General features: G+C 47.3%; 1 protein-coding gene across 1 annotated transcript in view; it reads right to left on the reverse strand.

Moving 5' to 3' along the window:
• The window catches only part of ITGB5 (integrin subunit beta 5), a gene marked incomplete at its 5' end in the record, with an annotated part of 58,910 nt that overhangs the window by 12,539 nt on the left and 22,562 nt on the right, over positions 1-23,809 (reverse strand). The window contains 5 exons of the mRNA XM_083865786.1: positions 10,920-11,349; positions 14,323-14,457; positions 18,084-18,173; positions 19,253-19,348; positions 20,818-20,979. Coding sequence (XP_083721912.1) covers positions 10,920-11,349; positions 14,323-14,457; positions 18,084-18,173; positions 19,253-19,348; positions 20,818-20,979 — 913 coding nt within the window. The remainder of the gene's footprint in view (positions 1-10,919; positions 11,350-14,322; positions 14,458-18,083; positions 18,174-19,252; positions 19,349-20,817; positions 20,980-23,809) is intronic.

Consider the following 23,809-nt stretch of genomic DNA (forward strand, 5'->3'; position numbering starts at 1 on the left):
CCAACTCTGTTAGTGATGCAGGGAGAGCTATGGGGCAAGGGCTGGTGCCAGATCCTCCCAGAGGCACAGAACTTCATCCCAAGTGGGGGCAGTTGGGATGGATGTGCTGGTTTCCTTTGAGTGGTGAGCCCAAATACCATCCCATCACTCTGGGCACATGCTCATCCTTGGCTTTGTCATCCCCTAAGTACCTGACATGGAAGGCACTGGCAGAACTGTCAACAACTCTTCCTTAAGCCAGATCAGAAGGGGGTGGTTGAATCAGAAGGTGTGTGTGAATCCTCTAGGGTTTTTGCCCCTACTCTGTCTCCCTCCAAACCTCTGACTCAAAAAGAACCACTTCCTATCAACCTCCATCTGTTCACATGCAGCCTGTGCATTGGGTCTCTCATGGTACACCATGACAGCAACACCTCTCCCACAGCAGTGCCCCTCTCTCCAGCCCCTCACAGATTTGCTCACAGATTAAACCCCCCTGAATGCAGACCTCTGAGTTTGTTTACTTTCTCCCCAAAGAGCCTGACAAATAAAACTGCTTAAAAAAACCCCAAACATTTTCCACTTGGCCCTCCCAATCCTGCCCAGATACCACTAATACCCACACGTCCAGAGCCTGGAGCTTCTCCCCAGCTTACACACTTCCTGGCCTGTCCCTGCTCAGATGTGCTTATACAACTCTGGAGTTCAGATTTAGTCACCCTGGAGGCTCTGGAAGATTTGGAAACACGAGGGGACATATGGCAACCATGCAGCTGCTGAAAGGCATAGAAAGGGCTTGAGAAAAGCTATAGTGCTGCAACCCTTCCACCAACATTCCATGCCTCCAGGAAGAATAAGCTTCATCCTCCCACTGATGCCTGAGCTGACTCCTACCAGCTCCTACCACCCAAAAAACTCTCCAGATATGTTCTTAAAATAAAACTTGGCTCCAAAACCAAAACTGCATTATTCCAGATTCCTAAACTCCAAGGCTGAATTCTAAGGTCCATTCTTCAAATAAAAAGCAGTTTAATTCCCATCCTGCTGAAGCACAAGTGAGTTGAATGTACTTTCTTCTGGACTTTGTTAGAGGAGTGGGCTCTGGAGTAGAGAGTAGATTCTTCTCTGCAAAATGCAGTGCACAGGAGCCTTGCCCAGTGCTGTGTTTGGATGCAAACACATAATTTGGTGCAAGTTCACCAAAGGCCTGTGGTTTTGTAACAGATTTCCCCCTAAACAAAGTACCTGAAAAAAGTCAGAATAACACTCAAAATAGGACAAAGAAAAAAAAGGTGAAAGAATGAACACACAGGCTGTGCTGCACTTCCCTTTCAGGTCAATTACTTAAGCTCAATTTTTTAAATGAAACTGAGCAAAATTCACAGGTTGTCTGTGCATGTCAACAAGAATTGCAGCGACCCAAAATTCCACTCACCTGCTGGTGTGAGGCATTCATCCGCCTTTAAGCCCCAAATATGACATTCATTTCCAAACATGCATTTCTGTCAATGACTATCACCAGAGAGACCAAATTCAGACACCAAACTCACCAAGACGCTGGCCAGTAGAGCATTTAAAGCCAGTTTGTTCTAAGACCATCTAGGCTTTATTTTCTGAGTTCATCTTTGTACAGCATTTTTTGGAATTTTCTGTGGGGTTTTTGGCCCTGGGAGGGGGCAGCTGCACAGGACAGGGGGTTTGGGTATGTGCATTAATCTTCAGATGATTGCAACCCACATGTTGTGCCACTTTAAGAGCAGAGCCCCAAGGATGGAGCTCTGGCTCCCATAAAGATGTCAAAGATGTCACTCCTGTATTCTTTAATTCTGCCCGGGCATTTAATGCCTCATTAGCATGCATTAACACTTGCTGAAGATCTGCCCAGGGACAAGGAGAAATTGCAGTGAAAAGAGGCAGGAACAGCAGCGCTCTGTGCGCCTTGGCCCTCAAGGAGCTGCTGCCAGATTTGAGGAGAGCTGCAAGGCTTGGACAGCAATAAGAGCCTGGGCAGGGAGAAAGGAGGGGTAACAAAGGGCAGCTTTTCCCTTTCGTGCCAGGAATAGAGACTCTGGGAGAGCAGTACTCGATACATTGGGGAGGGAACGTCCAACTTAGTTGCTGTTTCAGTGAAAAGCCAGCACAAACCCCTGGTGTGAGCAAGGTGGGGCAGGCAGGGTATGCTGCCAGGAACACCAAGGAGCAAAAGGAATAAATACAGCACTGAGCACAAATGCAAATGGACTCATCATTTGTGCTCCTGTGAGAAATCCATGCAAAGACATCAAATATTTCAAGTTGGAAGAGACCTGTAAAGACAACAGAGTCTAATAATCAATATTTAGCAGGCAGCAACATAATGCTAATGCCTGGAAATAACAAATACTGCATTTAATTGCTGTGAAAGGAACCCATGGAAGGAGCATACCCATGGAGCACAGAGCATTCTAGCTAAGAACCATCCACCTGCACTGACCTGCAGCCACCTCTGACCTGAAGCACAGCATGGGGGTTGTTAGCACTGCAATTAGAGGGGGGACCAGGCATTTTTATATTGCAGCTACAAGCACAGGCCATGCTTTCACAGGTCACAGCCAGCAGACAAGGGTCACCCCATGCTGTTTGTCCCAGCCCAGAGGCCATTTGAACTCTGGGATCTTCAGCCTTTTGAATGGGCACAGAGCAGGATGGGGAGGCACACACTCTCAGAGGACAGTGCCACATGACTCAATATTAAACTGAAAAGAGAACAGAAACCAGGTTAAATGGGAAAAAATAAATCCAGAGAGGAAGAAGAAGAAGAAGAGAGAGATTGGGGAAGGATGGAAATGATGCCCTGGGAGGAAGCGGTTTCAGGAGCCGCCCAAGGACTGGAGATGTGAGTAAACACATGCACTGAGTCAGCCCCATGCTCCTCCAAAAGGCCACTGAGGATTTGTGTGCCAGACTTCAGGAAGATGAAATTTGGAATGCAAACACCTCCCATATGGTTCCCAGCCACTCTCTGTATTGGGACTATGAGCCACAGCTGCTGGAGATAAGCACACCCAGAACACCCTGCTGAACTTGGTCCTGGCTAATGCTCAGGAACCCTTTGCCTACAAGGAAAAATCAAACATTTCTACAGAAAAATGCTACCGCCAGCCAGCCACTCACTCAACTCTAGGGTGGAATCTCTCTCCAGACTTTCAAATCATCTGGGAGCTCAGGGCTGGATGTCCCTGCCCTCAGATAAGCCTTCCCTGCACAGAAGGTGCCACCCAAGCACATGACGCAAGCACAGAGCACCAGAGGCTGCCCACAGTGGGTTAAGTGTGTCCCAGACATGTCCCTGTAGTTTCTGCTCCTCTTCACACTGTGTGAAGAGCAGACTTACTCAATGACACTCCACACCAAAGGCTGAGAGGTTTCAAGTGTTGCTCTCACTGCTGTCTGGCAAAGCACAGCCAGACCCAAGGCACCACGGGAGGCAGCCCGGAATGACCCCAGGGCTTAGACACCAGCTCTTGTTGCCAGAACAAGGCCTAAAAGCCAACATCTCCCATGTGTCAGCAGCAGCAGGTGCCTCCACAGTTCCTTCCTCGCCTGTGGAAATGTTTTATAAATCACTGCTTGAGCAACCACTTTCTGCTGCTCCAAAATGTTGCAACAGCACGGCAGCCCCACACTCTACAGGAGGGCAATCCTGAATGCCAACAGTTCAACAGCTGGCCTCAGAAAAGATCTGGTTTACAGAAACAGAGTAACAAAATAAATTTTAAAAAGGTAATTTTTCTTGATTTGGGATTTAGACACAGTGCAGCCAAATGACACTGGACACACAGCCAAACAGCATCTGCAGGGAGCCTGTAAGCAGGGCAAGAGTGGCATCAGTCTGAGCAGGATGAAAGTGGATTCAGTTGATTGGTCTTCCCCACCACAGTCCTCAGCCCTGCCTGCTCCAGCTGACTTGGTCCTTACATTTATTTTTTTTAGGCTGACCCACAGGATGGGAATAAGTAGAGCTGACCTAAACCTTCCATTTCTTTATTGCAATCCACGTGATGAGAGTCAGTAGAACAGCTTTGCAGTTTGATCCCAGAAAAGAAAGAGGACAGCAGAGGTGCCCCATTTGATTTGTTTCTTATTAAATGTTTATAGTCTATTCTTACTGGAGCCAAACTGTTTCACAGGTGGAGGAGAGATGTAAGCTGGAGAGGGATGCCCATCCAGTAGTGACACCAGGCACAGGTGCTCTGGCCTCAGTTCCTCACAGCTATGAGACAAAGCAAGTCAGAGGTTTATTTTTCCTTCTTATTCAGGGGGATTATTTTGTTTTATCCATTTATTCTCTGGCACGCAGACATCTCAGGACAGGACCTTTGGCTGAGCAGCTCCTGCAGGTGATAAATGCAAAGGCCAAATAGAAATGCACCACAGAGAAAGGTCTTTAGGAAGCTCAAAGATAAACTTGCAGTCTGACTGAGTTTTGACCACACTGTAAAAGACAGATACTACAGCAGTGCCATCTCCTTGTTGTCTGTTCTGAGTATAAAGTCTGTTTGGCTTTGCAAGTGGCACTGTAGGCAACAGATCTCAAGGTGCCTGAAACCAGGTTTGTGGGCTGCCAAGGACCCACGGGCACCCTGTGCCCCACACAGTGTGACAACACACACAGACTGCTGTGTCTTCCAGCCCAGACTCAGCTTGTCTTCAGCTCCCTGTCTCCTACCCCGCTCTTTGGTGGGAAAACAGGCTGTGCTGCAACATCCTAATGATACAGGGTTTTGTTTCAGAGGACTTTACTTGGTTCTGCTCACCCCAAACCACCCTGCCATGTCCTGCACCCTGACAGCATCTGCAGCCACTGCCCCCTGAGCCCCCAACCTGCTGCTAATGACTACTCACAAAGCAACTGGCACTGTGAGGTTATAGCACAGTGACTCGAGCTGACACTGCATCCTCTGTCACCAAAATAAGCCTAAAATATGCTGGTAGATGTGTGCTCCTCATCCTCTTCCCACATGGGAATCAGAGAGGGATTGACCTGCAGGGCAGCTGCCCCAGAGACAGAGCTGCATGTCCCTGCAGCTGCCTGGCTCACAGCTGCACAAGCACTTAGCAACAGCCAGAGGATAATTTTTAACTTCCATATTTATATAGTCCTTTTGTCTCTCCCCTTCAGGTTCTTTTTTACAAGGCAGTGCTCAGAAAAACCTACAGATAACAAGAATTGACGTGACTTAAAAGGAAACATTGCAGATGTGGTTTAGGCTCTGTTCCTTCTCTTCTTTCCACCACAGGCCACCCTCTTCCCTTCTGGCAGGGGTACATTTGTCAAAAGCCACCCCACCCGCAGCACAGCCACAGACAGACGGCACAAAAGAAACTTTCCTTCCTCCCCAAACCACATCACCTGCACCTCAGAGGTTATAAAATCAAATACTACCCATTTCTTTCATAACAGCAGCATCTGGTAAAAATACAGGCATTGGGAATGAAGAGAATTAAGACCAAAAATAAAATGCTGTTGTGTGTCTGAAAGATGTGGATCACCTTTATTCTCACATCTGAGCTTTCAGATGCACATCAGCATCCTCCACACAAGAGGCAGTTTTTATTACCACCCAGGACAGTAGTTTTATTCCCCACTGGGTAGGTGAACAGTAACTACAAAAATACACATGGAAGAAAGTCTATTTCCAGATGATGTGTCCATGGGCACAGTGATTTGTACAGTAACAGATCCCATCCAAATCCCCAGGGTGGAAATACCAGCAGAGGAATCAAACCCAGGTGCTACTCTCAATGACTGGGGCTCTAATGCAGGACCAGAAACTGGAGCACTGGCACTGAGCCATCATCCCACTGGCTGTTCAATGTTTTATGGACAGAGTACAGTGAAAACAAATTGCAAAAGCACAAGTGAGGTTTCTAATTTGAGGCTGTGTTAAAACAAAACAAAAAAGCCTTATCTCACTGGGCCTTAGTAGAGGCTAAAACCTGAGCTTCCCCATTTACTAAAACCAAGAGAGGAAGCATTCAGAAGTAAATACTGAGGACTTGTATGAACTCAGCAGTTTTTGAAGTGGTTTCTGCAGGGCAGCTGGAACTGCATCGTGCGTCAGCTTGGCTATTCTCTGAAAAACAAACCCTAAATATCCAATGAGCTGTCTCTCCCCACATCCCATCTCAGAAGTCATTCTGGCACTTGCAGATTTGACACCTGATGCTCTATTGCTGATCTGAATTTTCTGTGTCGCTGGAAGCCCTGTGCTGATAAGGGAGGCCAGACCAGCTCCTGTGCTTCAAGGCATGACCATTGTGCTGTGCTTTAGCCAGCCACAGCCTTTATCACCTTTCAACCTTTAGTCAACCAGTCCAGATGCTCACAGCTGCTTACAAGCTAGAGAGATGTTGAAGGGCTTGGTTTACAGATGCAAAACTGTTTATAAATCTGATTTATTGTCCAATTCCGAAAAAAAAAAATGAAGAGAAACCACAAAAACCTGATCCCCCAAAGCTGGACCACCATCAGTAGCTGCCATGTTGCTCAGGCAGTATGGATTTTTAGGATGAGATCCTTTGTGTTTCAGGGGGAGGAATGGCTGCAGCATGATGAGTGCTCTTCTGCAAATAGTGATGTGTCTGTGCACAACCAGAGTCCTGGGCTGAAGAGCACACAAACAACACACAGGGAGCTGGGGAACAGTGGTGGTGGGTAAGGGAAAATTTCTTTAGAGACCCATATGATACCATATTACTGTGCCCCCACCCCATCCCCCCAAAGAAAAAATAGGTCTGGAGCAACTGAAGCTAATGAAGCTTGGCCTCCAACAAGCCAGTCTTTCTTCATTAGAGGCAAATGTGTGATGCCCTCACTGGGGCCTCTCCTCCCTCCTGCCACCTAGTTTTATGGGACCTTCAGGAATGCAATTAGGGCAGAGATGTTTCCCTCCTTTGTCAAACTGCCTGGCAGGCAGCCAAGGAGTTCAAAAGCCCGAGGGTTGTGCAGCCGGCTGCCCCTTCCCCAGCCTAGCTGCAGGCAGGAGGGCTTTCCTCCCCTCTCCCACAGCCAAACACATTTCAGAGTAGAGGGGACAGAGTGACGTGCTGAAGATCTCAATGCAAAAAGGCAACCTCTCCACCCAAAGCAAAACTTGAAGTAAAGCATTTGAGGGTTCAGGAAGCAACTGCTTGCTTTGTCAGAGCACAGTGCTGCAGATTACCCAGCCATATATCTTTTGGAAGAACAGAACACTTGTGCAACTCATCTCCTATTGCCCCTCCAGAAGCTGGATTAATGGTTTGAAATAGCTACTCTGGAGCTGTTAGCTGGACTTGGGGAGCAGCAGAACAAAATCCACTTATTAGTGACTAAGTGACATTGATTCTGAGTCAAATGCAACTTGAATTAACATTTACTCCACATTATAAATTACTCCCTTTTCCCACCTGCCTCACAGATGCAGGAGGCACATTAAACCTCCCACTAACAGAAACTAAATTCTTGCTGATTCTCTAGATTCTTTCTCACCCAAAATTTGCTTCTCCACTTCATGAGGGGGACTACAAAAAAGACTGGAGCCATAGGCAGCACTGTCTGCAGGCATCTCTCCTCTCAAATGCTGACCCCCAAAATGAGGGTCTAATATTTATAAATGGACCCAGGAATTAAAATGTTTTTTTTCCTAGCCAAAGGAACAAATGCCAAGAGACAAGAAACAAGTTAATTTCAGAGTATTTCAACCCCACTTGGCTTTTGCTGGGAATACAGGATCCCTGAGCATAAACTGCCACCCATTCCTGTGCCATGGCAATGACTCAATGGGGACAGCTTTACTACGGTTCATAAAAGGAGGAAATGCCCACACTGGTTTGTGATGGGCTCATGGGGCCTCTGAGCTGAGGTACACCATAAACCACAGCCATGTAGGTATAAAGCAGTTTGTCTGAGTGTATTTTTACTTCTCAGCTCAGAAAACTGTGCTCTCCTCCTGGTGCTCCCCAAAACCTCAGCTCGGGTTGGACTGGCAGATTTCTCACTGGCTCTGTTCAGAATGGGCACTCCCAGGTTCATGGTATCCTCTTGTTCAGCAGCTGGAGCAAGTGTGAATGCATTTGATGGGGGACACCACAGCCTGTGTGCTAAACCTGAGGTTGGGCTCCACTGTTCAAAGTACAGTCAGTCATCAGAAATGCACTGAGAGGTGGTGACTGCCTCCTATGCAGCCAGAGGATTCACAGAGTATAAATAAACCCCTTGACAGCAGTGATGAGTTTCCCTCATGGGTCCAAGCCAAGAAACTCCCAAACAAGGACAGAGACAATAATCTGCAGGAAAATGACAGCTTCTTACATTTTTTTGGTTTGTGCATTAGCTAAAACCTGTCTCCTCCTGCATTCCCCCCAGAGAGTAACAGGCACAAGGATGACAGAGCCTTTCAAGGACAGATACTGTGCCCAGGAAAAGACAGAGTGAGGGCAGGGTTTAGTGCTGAGCTGAACATCTGCTCTTTTCTAAGAAGGCCCCACTTGTGGGGGAGAGAGCATGGTCTGCTGGAAGTCCCCAGTGATGTTTGTGTAGCAGAGGGGGAAGCTTGTTAGGGGCAGCTTTGGGCAAAGCCCTGCCATGCAAGCTTGTGGTGGGCTGGTAAATCCCAAGCCTCTTTGTCTGCAAAACCACTTCAAAATGTTATATCACTGGCACAGCACTTGATACAATTCAGATTTAGCATCATAACTGCTGGAATTTATGAAAAAAAAATAAAAGAAAAATAAAAGAAAAAGTCAACAAACCATCTCACACAGCCATGCCAGACTCCATCCCATCCCTCAAGCAAAGAACTTGCTTGGCCTCAGCCTACCCTTTGTTTTCTTTCATAGGTATAAAAAGGACTTTTAAAAAACTTCAGCAAATCCCAAACCAGCTATGCTGCTCTTCCCAGCACCAGACATCCCCCTCACAGACAGAAGCAAGCAGGTGCAACAGAAGATACATAACTTTCTTTCTTGTGGAGCAGCAGAGCTCTGGCCCTCCTGCTGAAAAGGAAATGTGAGCAGAGGTGTGTCCTTCTCTTGCAGAAACACCAGTAACTTACAACCTCTCTTCATAGCATTGCTGCCCTGCTTGCTTTTAAATATACTCCTTTTGGGTGGGATGATGCTATCAAAGCAATGTGGTCTTCTGGAGAACTCCCAGGCAGTAGTGCTCCTAATTACTTCACAGTTGAGTTTAATATTTTCCCCATCTACTTTCAAACATTTTTTGTGCTTGCTCATCCACCTTTCCACTCATGCAGCAGCAGAGAGAGCCCCACAGACCCTCCCAATCTGGGGAGTCACTGTTAGGGAGGAACTGGCCTTTCCCATTGCTCTGCAGCAGGGATCTCCAGGGCAATTCCAAACCCAGAGTATTGCCTGCAGTGACAAAATCATTAGCGAGGCTACAGGAAAATCAACACAAACATCCTCTATCCTCCTAACAACACAATTGCCTCAAACAGCCAGAAACTTGCAACCAAAGCTTACTGCCCCACTCTGAAATATGCAGGGCAAGATAAACAGCAGCGGAAAAAAAAACACCACTTCCCTGGAGAAAACATAAAAAGTAGCTATTTTTTCCAAGCTTAGACTTGTTTGGAATTTTTGTCCAAGGTTTTCAGCTACAGAAATATTTTACTTGCTTGAAAGCAAAATTTTAAAGAACAACCCTTTGCCCTGATCCAACTGAGGGAATTATGTCCGAGGGCTAATCCAGGCAATTATGTTCAAGGTAAATTATTTGACCTTGGACTGATGAGGTTTTAAACCATTTTAGCAAACACAGCTAAATAACTCTTCTACCTTTGTTTGAGCAAAGCTGACTGGCTACAGCTTCCCCAGTGAATGACTTGTTTTCCCAGTGGGAGAAAAATCCATACATAAAACAGCTTTAGGAATCTTTAATACAGCTTTTCTCTAATAAGTAACAGCCTGAAACACAATATTTCCTTTCACCTGTGACATACCAGGGGATTACTCCAAATACTTCATCTTTAAAAGAAGATTGTTTCTGCCTAGGGAGGGAAGGATGGCACATAAAGGAAAAATCCAACCTATGAATACACAAAAAAAGTCTCAGAGGATTTAAGCCAGTGCTGGTTTACTCTTTCCTAGGGAAATACATTAGTGTGCAAGAGATGTGCATAGTAACATCAAAATAATAACACCAAAGCCAAGACTCTGCTCATCTCCATGGGACACAGGCAGCAGACAAACCTGCAGGGAGAGAGCCTTTGACTCCAATGCTGGAAACTCAGTTCTAATGAGGATAATGCAATTTTTGCTCTTACATGTGGATTCCTTTAAACTTCTCCGGTGGTGATACATTCCCCACACCGCCAGCAGGTGCTTCCAAATAGGGAAAGAGTTTCAGTTTACCTTTAGACAGTTTAGGAAGTTTAGCTGGAAGGTTCTGTGATTTTCTAATTGTAATTGGCTCAGAGCCAGCAAAGAAGTGTGGCCTGGACTCCAGGAATGTAACTTGAACTCTGTTGTTCATCTCATTGGGCCAAGGGCCAAAAAGCCCACCTAAACTGTTAAGTACTAAAGAGAAAGAACAAACAAACCCCACGCTTTTTGAGGTGTTGTAGCAAGTAGGTGACTTTTCTCTATACTGTGCTCGGCTTTCTTTTTGTTATTATATTATTTCCCTACTTTATTAAAACATTTTTGATTTTTCAAGACACACAATCATGCTGTCCCATTAATTAATATTAGCCACGTCTCTGCCAGGCTGGAACCTCAGAGGTGTGGGTATAACCCATGCTCTCCCTCCTTGTTCCCATAAGGAAAAGGGAGCACAGACTCCTCCAGAAACAGGCCAGATTCCCTGCACACTCCAGCCCAGCAACTTTCTCCATTTTTGGGGCAATTTTCACACTACCACTGCACAGAGGGCACAAGGGAGGAAAGTCTCCTACCTGAGCAGAGGACTCCCTTGTACCTGGCGCAGGAGAAGTCGTCGCACTCGCAGAAGGGCCCGTAGATGTTGCCAAACTCGCTCTCGTAGCAGAGGCACTGGTTGCAGCTGCACTCCCCTCTGCCGCTGCACAGGGGCTTGCCCTCGGCCTCGCGGCACAGGGCGTGGTGCAGGTCCCCGCTGGCGCCCTCCTCGCACTCGCAGCGGGCGCCCAGGTACCCAGGCTCGCACTGGCACAGCCCGCAGGCATAGGTCCCGTTGCCGCTGCACTTGCCGCTGGCGGGCGCGGCACGGGCGGTGCAGCCGCACAGGCAGCTGTAGGTGACGGCCACCTCCAGTGTGTCCCGAAAGCCGGCTGGCTTGATGGTGAACGTGTGCGACGTGTCCTCGGCCGGGCAGCTCCGCGCCTCCACGGCCACCTCGAAGGAGACCTGGAGGGAGATGTAAGGAACAAGGCAACATTACTCTGCCTTGGGTGATGCAACCAAAAAATGTTTATTCTATTCCAGCTGTTGAAAGCAGTTGGGAAGGTGTTTTCTTTATCTCTAATTCCGGGGCAGGGGCAGCTGCCTTCTGATAACAGGCCAGCTGTTAAAACCCGGTGGGGCATTGTTCTTTATCTCTTTCCACCCTCCAGGGGGCTATCTTCTGGTAATGGGGCATTAAGGCTCACCAGTGACATGACACATTACATCATCCCATTGTGAGATGCTCCACCCAGTGGGGGGAGCCAAACCATTCCTACCTAGATAAAACCTGAGATGCCAGAACTCCAGGTATTCTGGTTTTCCACTGGATTCCCAAAGGAATACTGGACCCATCTCACCATTACTGGATCCTTTCTACAGGACCATCTCTACTCCAACAGAACCACATCTGCCACTCCAGGAGGGCTTACTTTGGATTGCTTCCAACACCCTGACCAGCCGGGCATCAGGTTGTATTTTCTGACTCTGTCAGGGTTTCTAGGATTTTGTTTGCTTGTTTTCTGTACTACTACATTTGTATTCTTAATATTTCTAGTAAAGAGCTGTTATTCCTATTCCCAAATCTTTGCCTGAAAAGCCTTTAGTTGCAAAAATTATATTGCTTTTGAAGGGGGAGGATTTACATTGTCTATTCCAAGGGAAACTCCAGCTTTCCCTGGTAGATACATCTTCCCAAACCAAGACAGTACCCCAGGGGGAAAGAGGAAATGTCCTGAGGAAAAATCCATGGAGCAATTCCACAGAACAAGGCCCAGCTCAGCATGTCAGGGCTTCATTCCAAGGTGTGCAAAAAAACCCTAAACAATTGCACATCCAGCAAGGGCACCTGCAGCTCAATGCACCAACATCTGCCACTCCCAGGAGGGGCTGGGCATCCAAAGAATTTTAAAACTCTCTGTTGTCAGCCATTCACAGCAATTTTCCCTATCAGGCACCACTGGTTTCCGTGAGGTGGGAAGGAACCTGCCTATTCCCATGAAAGAAACAGGGCAAAACTCCAGCAAATAGCCCAGTTTTCGTGCTATTAAATATAGAAAATTCTCTCAAAAGAAGCACTATCAAAGAGCTAACCAGCACAGCAAAGAACCCAAGGTGACTATAAGAACATGGATTTAGAAGGCTTTAAGGAACTCCTGATTTGCATGTGGAAATGTGTATCAACCCAACAATCCCAAGCTTTTGGCATGCTGCTCAAAGACCATTTTTAATAGATGCTTTTATCAAGCCTGGCTTCAGAAGGGTTCTACACATCATTAAATGGTTATACATCACACTCCTACTCATTTTAGGTTGCTACAATCCAGTGTCAGGGATTTTCTCCTTGAGAAAACCAAGACCATACTTTGCTTGCTCGTTTGGCCCCCGATTTAATCCTGCTCTTTGTTAGGAGTGGCCAGCACTGCCCAGAGCTGCCAGTTAGCAAGGAGGATTAACCTTGTTCTAAGGAAATGAGACCCTTTCCTAGGCCTGGGGAAGAAATGCTTTCTCTCTGAGGATATTTGGGAGTCACCTCAAGCTCTCACTGACTTTACTGTCCCACAGGTCAAGGGGTGATGTGTGATGTGCAGATGAAGACACAGCAGCCACCACTGGCAGGAGAGCTGCACACCCAGGAAACTTCCCTTGACTCCCTCCCATTCCCAAGGCCTGAAGCAATTAGGATAGAAGCTCAAATTACAGAGGAGGAGATCAGAAAGCAAGCTAAGGAGATCAGGGTAATCCTGCTCCCTTTCACCCGCTGACACCCACAGCCTCAGGATTAAACCCTGGCAGATTAGGGTCCAGTGCCAGCATTATCCTCTTTGGGGGAACTTTCTTAGCAGGAGTCAAATCTCAAGCCGTGAGGAAGCAATGGAGCAGAAAGCAGCTGAAAAGAAGGGGTAGAGGTACATGACCCCACGATCCTGTGGCATCTATGCCTGTGCAGGCACCTTGACACTGAGGGTGCCCCTAAATGGAGCAGGGCCATTGCTGGCTCCCATACCCTTTATGGCACAAGCTGCAGAAGCTGGAACAATCCCCCTGCTCCTGCCAAAGCTGGGAGCCCAGGATCAGCCAGCAGATTGACTCTGCTTTCTTGGGGATTCAAGTTTTGCTGTAGGAAAAAGGAGCTACAGCAATTGCTTTTGCCTATCTATCCAACATCCAGTAAATTCAGTTTAAAAAGCAAGGCCACCTCCCTGTTTAACACCTCACAGGATCCTTATTTGGTGGGGTAAAACTCCAGCTACTGTTGACTCTTTCAAACTATTTTTATATGCCATAGCACTGAGAGCTCTGGTATGTTTGCAGAGTGACTCTTCTCAAATAAGGCAATCAGGCTGCTAATGAACCCACACCCATAGCCTCAGACAGCAAAAGTCTGAAGAAAGGAAGGAGGTTCCCCACTGACCTGAGCCCTCCTGCCCTAGCCCTGCAGCCCAGCGACTCATTTATCTGCATCAATACTCAATTTAAACAAGCAAAGCTTAGCTTCACTGCTTTTTAAAAAGCACAGGACAGATTATGCCATGTTAACATTTCTTTCAGTCTGTACAGCCATCCAATAACGTAGGAACTGAACACAGGAGAGAAGGGCTGCTGCCCGTGGAATTTCATAGGTGAGAGTGTGATGTGAAAACCTGTGATTAAGGGAAAAAAAGCCCTTTTTTGACTATTGCCTCCTGCTGCCCGATCAGGACCTTTAGCTAAGTACTGTAGACAAGATGCCTGTATTCCCTCTTTCCTCACAGCTCACCTTGGACTGACCTACCCAGAACTACTTCTAGCAGAGCCACTCTCTGTGGGTTTCTATATCACCATGAGGAAAGCAGAGGAAAATGAGCAAAACTGTGTTTAATTGCCCAGGACCACACGTCAACTGAGGGAAGCAGGTGAAACAGCCTCTCCAGGGAGCAGATTGAAAGGCAGACTCACCGTATCTCCAATTTTGAGATCTCCACACTTCCTGAGCCCAGGATAAGACAATCCATCCTGGCATGTGGCAGTGAAGGTCAAGCCAATGTCCTCAGGGCTGTCCCAGACTGTGAGCTCCACCTTGGACCGAATACTCTGGAAACACAATGGGAAAGCAAACCATCAAGCTCTCAAAGACAGAAGGGTTTCTCCTGCTTTAGTTTCTTCTCCTGGTGTTTCCAGAGGGTGGGTAGGATATCTCTGCACCTATATGAAAAAAAATCACCCCTGCACACACACTGACATTTGAGTTTGACTTAATTAGTTAAGAAAACTTCTGATGATCACAACTAGATTCACAGTGAGCTGCCTACCACCCCTGCAGGTGGCTTATGCCCTCTAGGATAGCTGTAATGGATAATGCAGCCAGTACTGGAAACATACAAGTGCACAAGAAAAAGAAGAAAACCTTCTCTACCGCAAACAGAATATCTCTGAATTGAAGGCCAGAGCTTTCTGTGCACATCTGCATCTTCTCCTCCCCATAAACCAGCTCCTGAGCAAAGCGCAAAGCCTGATTCTCCACTGGCAGCTTTCCAACAATGTCTGTAGTGCAGCACAGAGCAGACATGAAACTGCACTAACTCTGTCCCACTTTCTTCATTTCATGCAACTGATCAGAAAAATGTATTCTCCCTCTTAGAAGAAAAAGATGACCAAAAAGCACCTTTTCATAAGTGTCAGCTGGAAACAGCACCATGGGAAAAAACATAATGAAATATCTCTTTATTTAAAAAAAAACTTTTCAAAGTGAAAAGCATTTCCATCTGTGAGGTTTTGGTGTGCTTCTACTCCTTTCTTCTGCTTCTCAGCTCTCTGCCCTGCTCCATACACAGACATTTTAAGTCACAAAAAATTAAAGTTTATAAATATTAATTCGGAATGACATTGTTTTGTTTAATTCTTCCTTTAATTCTTCCAATGGCTGGAACTGATTTTTATAGCAGTGGTGTCCAAAAACAACAAAGTTTTTCAAAATGGAGCTTTTTGTACAAATATGCTTATTACCCAATAGCCAGCTTCCAGCTCCATCCCTCTTACCTTGTCCCCAGCCCTCACCAAAGAGGCCAGATTAAGGAAAAGTGCTAATTGAGACCTGTTGCCAGTGCATGTGATGACAAAGCAGGGTTCACACACCAGCAAAGAGCCAATGCTTCTAGAAATGGACAGGAAATAAATGAGTTTTGGCCGGGTGAATCTAAACAGTCCTTGAGGAAAAGAAAGGAATAATTTCCCATCTCTCTACTGTAACAGAGAAGCTGTTCATGGGGTAGCAACTGGGACTACATGGAGCATTCATTGCCTGTGGGCTGAATGCTGTGTATGCCAATTGCCCATTAATCTATGGATACTGCTCAGCCCCAAATCATCCTGTAGAACTTAGTAGCTACACTGATATGATCCCCTGTCTTCTTCCCCAGAGCATCTCATTGGTAGCACAGCAGAAAACAGGACACCAGGCCAGGCCTCAGTATGATCTTGCACAGGCTCATCCCATGTTCCTACACAGACACCAAGTCTCTCATTAGCTGTATATAGTCATGCTGTTACTCTAAATGCAGTGCCATTATTATCAGCCCTTGGCACTGTTACACACCAGCATCTTCTGACAACACCACAGCCACCATGGAGGGCAACTGGTGGTTGCAACAAGAAACACTCCCATGATCTGCCTGATTTGGTTTAGGAAAGTGCTTCTTAAACCAGCACCCATTTGCTCTCATCCATCCAAACCCAGCCCTGTGTCTGGGCACAGCCTCCCATGAGCTTTTCCATCCCCCAGGTACATTGAGATTTGGAGGAAGGGCAGTACAGAGCAGTCCCTGTTCTCTTTTGCTTCACACCTGGTGGGATGAGGGAGAGGGGACAGCATGCTGGGCAGATGAAAAGGGAGATGGAAGATGAAAAGATGGGGAAAAGCAATCCTGAGGGTAACATAAACCCTGAGCAAGTCTGACATATGCATTGATGTGGGGGGGCAGATGAGAGAGGAGCAGAGATGGACATCAGCCACTGCCACCCCACAGGAGAAGACAGTCCCTGTTGCAGATAAAAGACTTCTCCAGGCTCAGACTTTCCTTTACATAGGGAATAAAAAAAAGGTTCACTCCCATTCGGGAAACAGAATTTTTAGCCATCTCCCTCAGTGAGAATTTTCTTCGTCACTTCAGGAAAAAACACAAAGCTACCAAGAGGAGACAGGCTGGGTGGGTGCCAGGTTTCCGGTGGCCCCGGGCTGACTGTGGCACAGCAGGAGCTGCCAGATCCCAACAGCACTCCTGGGAGTCTCAGCCCACACCCATCACCCAGCTGAGCAGGCAAGAAACAAACCCCAATCTCAGCAGTCAGTCAACACACAGAGCTCATTCCATGGGGCACCCAAGTCTAAGCACCCAAGTAGTTTCCAGCCAGCTGTTCTGGAAAGCTCAGAAGCAAAGAGAAGGAGGGAGCAGTGGTGCAGCCACAGGATTCCCAGTGGTTTTCATCAGCTTGTATTGACCTGCAAAGGCTTGAGGGGTGGTGAAATGAAGGCACGGATGCATTTTACAGTTGTAAAAACAAGGCAAAGGGAGGTTTCCATGTGATGGCACTGAGGCCACATGCAAAGTCAATGTGGAATAAATATTCATTTCTTTCTCTCCAGTCAAGCATCTCAGCCACGAGACCCTCCTACCTCAAGGGGACAAACTGGGACAACTGGGCTTTTGATTAGCAGCATCTCCTGGGCCTCATTAGCAACATTAACTGTTCATTGCCTTCCTCAGAGGGTGAAGCTTTGGGAAGCACTCTTCCCAAGGGCATAACCAAATGCTGCTTTAACTGCAGGGAGCTGAGGGAAAGAAGAACTTTACAGATCATGCAAAGCACACCACAACTCTACATGGACTCTGGATGTGTAAATTCCTCCTAAGATGTTCTTATTGGCTCTCTGCACTAAAGAATGTAGTACCAAGAAGAGTTGCAGACATTGAAAGCTGTGCCCACAGGTCCCATGCATGAACAAATCAACCTGAGGGCCAACCTGTTATGGGACCAGATCTCTATACCCAGCACACAGCAATATCCTTGCAGGATCATGAAGAATTCATGACCCATAAGAATTCAGGGGGAAGTCAACACAAATGTTGACACTAACTATGCTTCTAATTGATCTGCTCCCCTGATCTCCAGGTAGATGGATGACATCAGGCCAGCAGTACAACTCCAAGTCTCTTCCTGTCCCCCTCATTGTGGCAGGGCAGGCAGCATTGGCAGTGCCACATAGGCAGGGCTCCTTTGGGAGCGTGGTGATACTCACATGGTCCTAAAAACCAATGTGGGCTGCACAGAGAGCAACGCAAGAATGTGACCTTACTGGACCTGGTCCCATCCTTGAGAGGCCTCTGAACATCAGATAACAAAGAAATAATTTATTTTACCTACTGGTAGGGTGCTCTGAGAGAGAACTATTTTAGACTGGGGCTATGTTTTGTGGGTAATTCTGCACATGAGAGACATGAGGTGAAATTTCTGCTGTCCCACAGGCTCTCTTGGGTACCCATCCTTCTTGTCCTCCTCACACACCTTGTTTCCCTCCCCAGGGTGGACATCCCAGCTCCAGCAGTGTGGAGAGGACAGGGCAGGGAGGCAGCCAAGCTGGGTGGAGCTCACCACAGGGAGCTGAGCTGGCCAAACTCTTAGCACTTCTCATTTCAACAGCTGTGGTATTAAAATGCACTTACGTTGTAGGCTTTGACAATCAGCTCAATTATATTCTTGGAATCTTTGTGCAAAATCTCCACAGTTGTTCCAGGGATCAAAGTGGTAAAGTTCTTAAGAAAAAAAAAAAAAAAAAAAAAAAAAAAAAAAAAAAAGAAAACGAAGATAAATTAAAATGTTGAGGTGCAGAGAGGATGGGGAGGGATTGACCCCATGCCAGGGACACAGGCCACACACACTGCCCCATCACCCAGTGGTGTACACAGTATGGTTTGGCTCCCATTAACATGGAGCTTTCAAAAGTAAAGCATTGCTAATGAAGCATGTCAAATATTAAACAAAGCTCATGGCCATGAGACAAGGACAAACATACCTGGCTCTGCCGTAGGAGGGGGCAAGGCCCAGCAGCTGTGCACTCAGGAAAGCTGGCACTGCAGGGAGGGAGGGGCGGCTGTCCAGACTTCCCCCACAGCCCTGAGCATCCCCAGGAGAGGGGGTGGAGAACCAGCTCAGCCCTCCCACTCCCCATGGGCGAACAGCAGCATCCCGACTGCAGCAACATGGCTGCTGTTTGTTCCTGCTCCAGCCTCGAGGGCCTCAGCAGAGGTTTCCAAAAGCAACCCCGCCTGAAACACCACCCCTGCATCCACAGGGCAGTGAAACCCTGCAAGGCAGCTCCAGACACAGGTTGGTCTTTGTGCCCTGGGTCAACTTTCCTTTTGGAGGGGAGAGCAGGAATGCCAGGAGAGTTCAAATTGTATGTGGCACGTCAGGGCCCTGGACTCAGTGATGGAAAAACACAGCTGGGCAGAAAGGCTGAGCATGATTAGGTAATGGGATTAAGTCACTGCAGAATGGGCCGAGCAGGTTTCTGCTCTCTGGCACGCTGCACGCTGGCAGCAGTCCGAACATCCAGATTAACATGGAGTCTATTTTAGCTCTTCACATGCTCACTAACACACATATATATCTGTTTGCTCTAAGAAGCTTTAATGCTTTCTGCTGAAAGGCCTAGCAGGGCTGAGCCTTGCCTGCCTGCACCACTGGACAGCCTGTGGCCACATGCATGCACCCTTATCACTGCACACATGTGTTTACCACTGCACACACATGTTTGCAGCTGCCTCCACTCCCCAGGGCCTCCAGAGGCATTTCAGTCTCCCCCCAGCCCAGGCAATTCGGCAGCACTTACCTTGTACAGGATGTAATGACTTTTTGTGACAGCGAAAATCAGGTGGATGTTGTTTTCAGCAAGTTTCTCCCCAAGAAGTGCCAGGGAAGGATAATCCTGGGGGGAAAAAAAGTGCAGAAAGATTGGTGGGTAACACAGAAACAAAGACTAATTTCATTGCTCTTCTCTTTCCAACAGCAAAATTCATTCCAGACACATAGCATGTTTTGTTATGGGATGAAGTCCCTGATGTACCAGCACAATCCCAACTGAAATAGCAAAAATCTGTTAAATATTTCTATTGCACGCCTCACTAGAATGCATGACTGACAACACCACTAGCCACAGCAATACCCAAAACACTGGGTTTATTTCTTTCCCCTTTCTATTTTGCCATCAGCAGATGCACATGTAGTAAATGGCTGCTACCTCAAGGGGTGGGAGGCAGGGAGATCTAAAACTGCAGAAAGTGGAAATGTATTAATTTTTTTTTTCTCCCAAAGCAGAAACATCCATTGCCTGTTATTTCTGCATACTGGGACCATAAAGAGATTACTATAAGCTCTTTAATTCTGCAGATTTCCCAGGCAGAGAGGGTGGCAGGGAGACACTGCTCTAGCAGCAAAATAAGGAACCAGAGCTCAGTTTCAGGAGACCAGCTTGAGTTTAAAACTCCTGCCTGCTTTTGAAGTGCTGTCCTTGGAAAAAATCATCTCATTTACTTGAAGACTGGAGGGCTGACTGAGAACCTCTGAGAATCAAACATGGAAACACCAAGGCAGGATCTCCATGCCAGCTCCCCAGCATTAACTCCACATAAGGGAGTCAGTTCAGGGACTGTGCTCCTTTACATGTACATACACTTGGTAGGATTGCACAAGGGGTTCCACTGTAGAGCCCACTTTCTGACCTTAACACAGCCACCCAGATTCCCCTCCCCTCACAGGGTGACATTCAGGAACAAAAATCATAATTAGTGTATGTGATCTGCTGAATAAAGCACCATTCTGCAGAGGGATGGGATAATAAAGTGGCAGGTGAGTGCTCATTCATCCCAGGATTTTCCTCCACCAAGTTAGATTTTTAAAAAGGGCTAGTTTGTCTGTTTATTACTAACACTCATGTTGGTGTTGTGCTCAAAGGCTATAGAGAATAAACAAAATAAAAGGAGTACTCTGTTGTACTTACTGGAGCGGCCACATCAAGGTAGACACACCCTCCTCAGAAAGAGTCCTCAGACTCCACTCTCCTCTGACATATTTTAGAAAAGGGATGACATATTCTGTGTTTCCTCTACACTTTGCAGGCAAAATGTAATGCTCTTCAGGACACCAAGTTACTTTTCCATCCCTTGAAATGAGCTTTGAAGGAACTCACTAAGTCACCAACTCATTTTTGAACATCACACAAGCATTCACTATGGGGGGAATGTCCAAGCGAAGAGCAAATTTTATTTGCAAATTGCAGAATCTGGGTTAAACCAGGCCCTGCATTTGCCAAAAGCTGCTGGAGTAGGGTCTGGCTGGTCTCCAGAGAGGTCCAGCAGCCCTCGGAGTCTCTAAGGCTGGGCCCTGTGCCCCACTCACCAGCTGGCTGGACGCGCTGTACTCGTTGGCTTCGTTCAGGTGGCACTGGCCATCGTGGGGCTGCACCAGCCCCCCCAGCTTTCCATCCAGGGCTATGTGGGGCACATCATCCGTGGTGAACACCAGCAGGTGAGACGCCTCCTTACGCCAGCCAATCTTCTCCTGGGGGACAGCAAACCCTGTGAGACAGCAGCCTGCCCCTGCCAAGCCCACGCTTCACCCCTCACCCTGCACATGGTCCCAGCCACGTGCCTGGCCAGCAGCAGACCCATTAGCATTAATTAGGAGAGTACCATGCTCCTGTCCACCCATCCCTGGTAAGAAAACAAAATGTCAGGAGCCCATCCAGCATTTCCCAGCATCTCTTCCAACATACTTAATTTAAAAGGCATGAGGAGGTATGCGGACTGTCCACCAGACCTTCTCTACCCAGATCCAAGAGTAAGAATTTCAGCTGGTTTTATAGCCAAAGGAGACCTGCCAACTTCCTCCACACACGTTTAATCTGACCTTGTTTCCTCAGCTCTGTGGAGTGGCCAAAGCAACAGCAAGAGCTGCAATAACCCCGCTCAGCATTTTCATTACTGCCCGCTCATAAAGGCTGTTTCTGAGCTGTGATGGACAAAGTGAGGTCCCTGCCTGAGGGGACTGGCTTTGGTGCACTCACATTCATGCCCTGGCACTCTGCCCTGATCCCCTTCTGCACACATCTCCTGGAAGCCATGGTGCATCTCCTATTTCATTGTACAATTCTACACATGCCCCAAACAGCTCCATCCCCCTGCACAGCACAAGAGGGCAGGAGTACACACAGCCAGAGCAGAGCAGGGACCTTTGGTATTGCTGCTGGCACTAATCCCACACAACCACTCTGCACAGTTCTGCTCTGCCTATTTAAAAACATGGTAATGTCAAGACATGCTGTAGTGGTCCCTATGAAAGCACTGAGGTGTTGAGCACAGCACATCAAGTGTCCTCTGACCTCTTCCCGGTCCCTCTGTGCAAGGACCAGACATTATCACTGTCTTTGTATGAAGAGAGATGCAAGGACAGATTTTTTTTCAAGTAAAGTGATAAGATCTAGATTACAAACATTTCCCTCCCATGGAGCTTCCCCAGGTTTCCAAGTTTTCATCAGCCCAAGAAGCAGATCTGTGCCTATAACTGCACACTGGAGCACTTTGTTGCAATGGAATTGGAAAGAAACAGAGGTGCCCAAAGGAAGTTTTTGCAAACCACAGCACTGCAGCAAATCCCCCTCTGCTCAGTGTCTGCTCCTGCTGCCAGGTCACACCCAAGCTGGGTGGGCAGGGGTCTTGCTGCTGACCACAGCAGGGAGATCCTGCCATGGCACAGACTGAAGGCACAAAGTCCCATCATCTGGAGCTTCCCCTTGGGATGGCCACACTGACCATCTGCCAGCAAAGACACAGCCCCACACCTTCCCTGCCCACACACTTCCAGCATCTCCTTCCTTCCAGACCCTGCCTCAGAGCACCACCACACAAATCCTTTGGGAAGGCTCAAGATAGAAAAAGCTAGCAGAAGGTCTGATGGGAGCACCGTGCAGATGGAAATACCCAGCTCCTCCAGAGCTACTGCTCAGCTTATTCAGCAAAACCCCAATTCTGCCCTGTTTACAGGAAGGTGCTGGCCCTTCCTATGGAAAGCACTGACGTGGGCAGGGCAGGAGAGCAGAGAAGGCAGAAGGGTGCAGAATCACATGTGCCAGCGCAATTTTCGCCTCCAGATGTGAGTCATAGCCCAAAGCCTGCTGATCTTTCCGATAAATATAACTCTTCCTTCAGGGACACTATTCCAGAGTAGAGTCCTTTTTCCTCCCAATTACAGAAGGTTTATTTTCTTTATTGATGTTTTAAAGACCCCCACAATGCCTATAAGGCCATAGGAAGAAATTTTTGGCAACACACATCCTTTACTATGCACCGGGACTTTACAGTCCAGCTCAGGAAGCAATAAGGACTTTTTTGCTCTAGGAAGCAGGATCCATTCCACTGAAGTTACCCCACTGGACAAAAGGCTAAAACTTCATGCCAAAATGTAACTTCTTAAGAACTCAACCCAAAAGTGATTACAGCTCTAATAATGCAAGAGGCAGTTTTCAGTCTACTCAGCCACCGGACAGAAGCCCATCCAATTCACTTTTCTTTGAGTATCCAAAGCTGATTTCTTTTTAAATGATTAAGGCCAAGAAACTCCCAAAGAGATTAGAAGGATTAATCCGAGTCTCATTTCCTTAGAAATGTGCTGCACACAAAGAAAAGGAGCTGCATTCAAGCAGCAGTTACAAAGTCACTTCAGGGGTGCTGGTGCTGGTCACCTGCCTGCTAAGCCCACCTTTAAATTATGGGTTAAGCATTCCTTTGCAGACAAACTCTCCATGACTTTGACACAATTTCCCTCATAGCCAATATCAAAACTGCTGTGGCTGCTCAGTTCAGGATCTCACTCCTAAAAGCAGTGAGCACCCACAGTCTCAGTGCCAATATCCAGGGACCAAAAGTATGTGATGCCTCAGAGCATCAGACCAGGGTGCCTTGGATGGGCTGGCTGAACCTGTGCTGATCCCACACCAAAAAAAAGTGGTAGACCTATGAAAAAAGCCCCCCTAGGAGGCTGGCATGCCAAGGAGCATCTCACACTGCCTCTGCCAGTGGCTTCTAGGCACTGGAAAATACAGCTCTTCAGCATGCAGTTTCCACTGAGAAACCCAGAGCAGCACTCTGCTTTGCTTAAAGCAAATAACCAAGGAGAATTTCATTTATTTTTATTGGACTGGGATTGCTGAACAAAAAGCCCTGCACTGATGACTGCCCCCTCATCTGGTTTTTGATCCTTATGGGATAAGAAGGATTTTAAAAACAGGGGTGGGACTAGACCCAAAGCAGAATAACATGTTTCCACAGTGCTGGGGTGCTATGGATCCTGCTCCTACTCCTACAACCAGCTGCAGTTGCCTTCTGTACCCCAA

This window comes from Zosterops lateralis, assembly GCF_965231275.1.
Source record: "Zosterops lateralis genome assembly, chromosome: 7".
Lineage (NCBI taxonomy): Eukaryota > Metazoa > Chordata > Aves > Passeriformes > Zosteropidae > Zosterops > Zosterops lateralis.